The sequence below is a fragment of the Lactuca sativa genome, chromosome 1 (genome assembly GCF_002870075.4).
Source record: "Lactuca sativa cultivar Salinas chromosome 1, Lsat_Salinas_v11, whole genome shotgun sequence".
Taxonomy (NCBI): domain Eukaryota; kingdom Viridiplantae; phylum Streptophyta; class Magnoliopsida; order Asterales; family Asteraceae; genus Lactuca; species Lactuca sativa.
Genome location: NC_056623.2, coordinates 135,928,698 through 135,934,875, shown reverse-complemented (window position 1 = coordinate 135,934,875; position 6,178 = coordinate 135,928,698). Strand labels below are relative to the sequence as shown.

The 6,178-nt window shown below is 32.5% G+C and overlaps 1 protein-coding gene across 1 annotated transcript; it reads right to left on the bottom strand.

Annotated features, from left to right (window-relative positions):
• Positions 1-4,747: 4,747 nt before the first annotated feature.
• Positions 4,748-5,760, bottom strand: LOC111895076 (glucan endo-1,3-beta-D-glucosidase). Its single transcript, XM_023891193.3, has 4 exons — positions 5,568-5,760; positions 5,355-5,398; positions 5,026-5,260; positions 4,748-4,943 (listed from the first exon to the last, which is right to left on the bottom strand). The coding sequence occupies exons 1-4, from the start codon at positions 5,623-5,625 to the stop codon at positions 4,912-4,914; spliced, it is 369 nt and encodes a 122-aa protein (XP_023746961.1). The 5' UTR covers positions 5,626-5,760; the 3' UTR covers positions 4,748-4,911.
• Positions 5,761-6,178: the final 418 nt, after the last annotated feature.

The window sequence follows — 6,178 nt, the reverse complement described above, 5'->3', positions numbered from 1 at the left end:
CAAAATCCTCATCAAAAACGGAAAATTGGAAAACGATTTCACTTTATTTTCCACCGACCTCTTCCACTCGCCTTCTGGTTTCGTTCACTTATCGTTATCATACACCGGAGCTTCACCGGACATGATCGCCATCCCGCCACCACTTCCTGTGAAGGGAGCCGCCGCCGATTCAGAATTAGCGAAGTTCAACAAAATCAAGTTCCTAGATCTTAAAATTGCAAATGAAAACCACATGATGGTGTCTGAGTATCGGTCTTAGTTCAACGAGATTAGTCTCATCTGATACTGATGATCAGTTTGATGCACCGATTGAAACCCAACAAACTTGATTCACCCCCTTCTAGCATTTCAATCAACGGTTCCCACTGGCTATGGTCACTATTATACTCGTTGTTATGATACTGTACATGAAGTCCTCCACCCCTGGATGTTTCCGCTATCCTTGGTTTGGGGGTGTGACAAAAAAAACCATCTAGTTATAAAAAAAAAACCCATCAAAACATTCATACCATCTACTTAGCGAAACATTCCATAATGTGCTCCAACAGTCTTGACCCAATTCTCATAAGTAACTGGATCAATGGTTAACCACACGTGCCTCTTATCCACACCTTCACCAAAAAGTGCAACAACAGTAGTGTATCTTGGATCAAATATTCCCCATCCTAACTTCTCCAACTTTTCCATACACGCACCCAAATTTGAAGAAGCATGCTTCTCCACAAATATCTTAGCAACCGTGGCAATATCTTCCCCGATTTCAAGCAATCTTGAATTCGATGCATCTTTGCCATTATCTTTACCGTTATCTTTACTTTTATTTTGACTCTTTGCCGTATCTATAGTCTTTTGTTTTTTTTGATTGAGTGGATGACTCGTCACTTAGACCTATAGTTTCTTGTTGAGTGCAATCAATGTCATCAAAGTCATGCAAACTATAGTGACTTGACACTTGTGTAGGACGGGGAAGGGTAGAAGTTGGTCCCCAACTATGAATGCCTGTCGTAGTCGCGCCTTCAAACAACTGTGTGCAAAGGTCAGGGTACGGTAGTGGGGTGCGTCTCAAAGAATCCACATGTTTGTTTGACTGTTAGGAAAAAATATTTTATTATTTAAACATGATAATCTATTTTTTATAAATTAACAAAATACCTTTGATTCTAGTTCCCATTCTTCTTTGGAAAGATTGAAGGCGTTGGTTGTTGAATTGTACACATTGCCGGTTTTGTTTTTTAACTTTAAAAAAGCACCAAACTTTGACTTTAGGTAGTCATAGCGGCTCTTCATTTGTTTTTGGTCGGCAATAAAGTTATGTTCAACTTTTAGTGTTTCAGCTACATTCCTACAAGATAGTGCTTTCAAACTACTCCCTTAACTTCACGTAAACAAGCTTCTAGAAATATTTTCTCTACACCTTCAACCTTCCAACTAATTCTATCATTCTTTTCTCCCATTTCTTTGATCAATTCAACAAAAAAAAAATGCATGTTTTCAACAACAATTTAACAAAACAAATGAACAATTTAACGAAACAAATACACATTTTCAACAACACAAATGCACAATTCAGATAAGTTTCTAGCTCATATTTAACTATTTTTGACTAAAGACATATTTAACTAATGAGGAAGGATGAAGTAACTATTAAATTAGTTGGGAAGACTCAACCAAAAAAGTAACCTAATCACATGGCAGCTAATAAAGTCACCTGATCAATAATTTCCAACCCCTAAATCGACCTATAATAGCAAATCGAGACTGGAGGGGCAACATATAGGACAACTTTGTTGTTAAAATCACTACCAAAAACAAACATGATCCAACACATCAAATGCACAACCGATAGCATAACAATTTTAGTTTTTTATGTTCAAGTTTGAGGGCAAAGAAGGAAGAAATAGAAGACGAAACAGTGTGCTATCAATTTCAGTTGTTTATGTTCAAGTTTTAGGACAAAGAAAGAAGAAGTAGAAGAAGAAACAGTGAATCCGAGGGAAAGAATGAAGAAACAGAAGAATAAACCGAAGATACCTTGTTGTTGGCTGCTGCGGTCGGCGGAAGAACGACACGTAGATGGAGGCGGCGGAGGAAGGCAATGTTGCTGGCTGCAGCGTCGTTGTGGATTAGGGTGGGCGGCGACCTGGTGTCGTCCGATGCTGAGGAGAAATACCCGAAGCAAGCAGATGCAAGGGAAGAAATGAAGAGGCGTCGATTGTTTAGGGCAAATAGGGAATCCTTAAACGCGCGTCTTTTTTTTGTTTTTGTTTTCAGACTTGGTTTATTCTCTGAAAAAATAAGATGTATTATTCATTTTAAGAGGCGAAAAATAATACACAAAAAACAGTCTGAATCTGAAAGTTTAAGATATTGCCTCTTAATTATGAAATTAAAAGGTAAAAAAACAGCTCTTTTAGTGTTAGTGTTTTACCATCTCAACAAAATTAAATATATATATATATATATATATATATATATATATATATATATATATATATATATATATATATATATATATATATATATATATATATATTATAGGTTTTTATATTTATATTTTATAGATAAGGGAAAGAGACATCATTTCTAGCCTGTCTAACCCTTCTGGTTTTGCAAGATATCATTTCTAGCCTTTTTATTTTTGCATCCCTTTATTATGTAAAATGAATTTTTAATCTTTCTACTTCTTAAATTGTAGTTTTACCCTTCCAATTTTAACTTTGTAAAATATTATTTTATCCATTTTATTTTCTAAGATTTCATGTTTGCCGAAATATATATAATTCATTGGAGTTTTTGTCTAGGTTTGACTCAACCTTTTTCAAGTTTTTCTCTTTATTGTTATATATGTCCTTAATTATGACACATATAATATGTTTTTGATTATTTTAACTTTCGTTTGTTAACATAAAAAAAATCTTAATTACTTATTTTTATATATATTTCGATATAAATTCGTTTATGTTTCGAAATAAATTGTTTACATTTTTATAATTTTTTATGTATGACTTTGATCACATATAATTGATGATATAAACTTAAGTTAGTATATATTTTTACACACGCAACCAATCATTCGTCGATATATTGTTGCCATCGTAACACGTGGCAAACAAACACCCGGTTTTCTATTAATAACTAGTGGTTAGAAGACAAAAAAGAAGGGGTCCTTGGCCCAACTGGCCGGTTGGCCCTCCTTGAGTTCCGTCTCAACTTAGTATTACAATCTCAATAAATGGTAATACAACACAATTCTATCACGATATATATATTTTTTTAGATTTTTATACTTTTATATATATATATATATATATATATATATATATATATATATATATATATATATATATATATATATATATATTATTTTGAATATTTAAATAATTAATAAGACATATTTATAGTAAATTAACAACAAAACAAAATTCTTATTAAAAGACGATACTAACGTATGGAGGATCAATATATTATATAAAAAAGAAAAATGTATATTTATAGTAAATTAACAAAAAAACAAAATTCTTATTAAAATGGCAACAACCTATTAATGAAACTACTTCAAATGGTCAAAATCGTTAGAACAAAAGAACCTTTGCTCTTAGTAGGGATGAGAATTTGGACCAAAAACCCAAACCGAACCGAACCGAATTAGACCCGAATAAGCAATTCGATTCGGTTTTCGGGTAATTAAATAAGCCTTATTCGGTTTTCGGGTTATTCGATCTGGGTTACCCGAATAAGGGCTTATTCGGTTCAAATGGACCGAACCGAATATGAAAAGTCACATTTTTTTTTCATCTGCACGATTTCTTATTCGGTCTTATGTTATATCAATCGTTACCCAAAATACTTACGTAATGTTTAATGTTTAACTTATATACTTATAGATAGTTTTTTTTATCTGTTTTGGATATTTAATGTTTAATATGTTGTTTAATAACTATATCTTAAGATTGTGGTGGTTGGATTTTACATTTTATGTATCAAGAATAGTTAATCTGTGTTATTCGTGTTTATCATAAGCTACAAAAGTCATACAAAATACAATATTTATAATCACATTGTAAATGTTATTTGGGTTATTCGGGTTATTCGGCTCCTTAATCATCTTGTACATGTTATTTGGGTTATTCGGGTCGGAACCGAACCGAACCAAATAATACACGAACCGAACCGAACCCGTATTGCTTATTTGGTTCGGTTTTCGGTTCATACAATTACCCTTATTCGGTTTTCAGTTTATTCGGGTTCGGGTCGGTTCGGTTCAGTTCCGACCTGAATAACATCCCTAGCTCTTAGTTATTTTATCTAATAATATAAAACCCTAGAAAACACTTAGAATAACAAATTATCTTGTTATTACATCTTCAAATAATAAAAACACATTCAAAGATGATCTCTTGCATCTTACTTTAATCCAACTTACTTTATTTTATTGATTAATTAATATCCTAATCATTGTAAAAAAAATACACATCTATAAAAAACATTATAAATTTGATGTTACATGAAGAATGTGACATAGGGCCCATCCTTATATTCCTTGTTGGTATGCACCATTTCATTTTTAGTAAAACTTGTTTGTATCTGCACTTCCATGTGCGTGTTTAACACTAGGATATCAACTTTAGGAATGAGATGGATGTCATGCATTAACCATCTCTTTTCACTAGCCATTGCCATGAATTTCCCATCAATTGCTCATTCATGATTCAAATTAGTCAGCACTCAACACACAAATAACAAGGCAAATCACAATTATGAAATCGATTGATGAATAACAATAACCATGAGTAACAAGAAACACATGAAACTGTTGTAATATCAATCATCAACTAATGAAAACACAACAATGGATGAGCCTCAAGACATCGCTCTTATTACCAAACCACATATTAATTAAACTATAAACACCTACTGCGAGTCAAACTTGCAATTCCCATAGCCTGCAAAACAACCAACGATCATCGTTATTAACCAAATCATCAAATCATCAAACTTGGGTCGATAGTTTAGAGTTTGGCTTACTTGGGTCGACAATGGTAATGAGAGCAGATTTGTTGAAGTCGCAATTCCAGTAGTTTCTTCCTTGTTTTTGGTAGTACGAGTTCATGACAACCGAAGCTTGGTTGATGAGAACTTGAGGTTCATAACAAGCACCTTGTGGATGTATCACATCGCAGTTCACAAAACTGCAAGCGTAATACATGTTATTATAAAGTTCTACATCAGAAGCCGAAGGCTTTGCCACACACCAAGTTTGCTGAAAAAAAATATCGATAATCACAAAAGGGTTAGTAAATTCGTAAATTCGTAAATTCGTATGCATGAGTGATGAGCGACTAGTTTTTTTGTACCTGTGTAGGTGCTTGTCCATTTGCGGGTTCCAATATTATGCTACCTGTAGAATTCGAATAACAATGTGATTCTGTAGAAGAGTGAATGAAAATGAAGAGACTGGTTTATTGAATTATAAGAAAAAAAACACGAAAGATTTGAAGATTGAGTGAATGAAAACAGATCAAATGGTATTAAATCATTGAGAAAAAGGAAGGATAGTGAATGGGTACCTGAGAAGATGAAGAAGAAGAGAAGGGTAAGGAAGAGCGGAGGAGTTATGGTTGCCATGGCGGTTTGTGATGGAAGGAAGCGCAGTCGGAGATTTAGTGAGCGGTTACGAGAATGAAAATGAGCGTTTGCTTAAATTTATATTGGGAGGATAATCAATGATATCTTTTTAAAGAGAGTTAAATGTAATATGTATAAGTTTGTTTATGATAAATTGATAATATTATAGGAATGTTTTATAGATACAAGGCAATCAATGACATCAGTATATATAACTTTTAACTGGAAATAGCTAAATGATAGCTTCGGTCGTTTTAGTTTTTAATTTAGGAAATGTGTTTTTTCATTTTATTAACAATCAAAAGTTGTACGAAAGTGATTTTTTTTCAGTGAATCATTCATTTAACTATTTAAGTTTAAATCTTGATTAGTAAATCATTGAACTCTTATTTTTATTTTCATTTCTCGATTATGATCAACTATTTCAGGTTTATTCGTTTCTACAAAAACCTTTTTACTTAATTGATCATCAAAGTTATAGAATGTCATCATCTGTGCGTTTAAGTTAAAATCATGACAATTAAGCTATTGAAAAAAATTATAAGAATTTAAA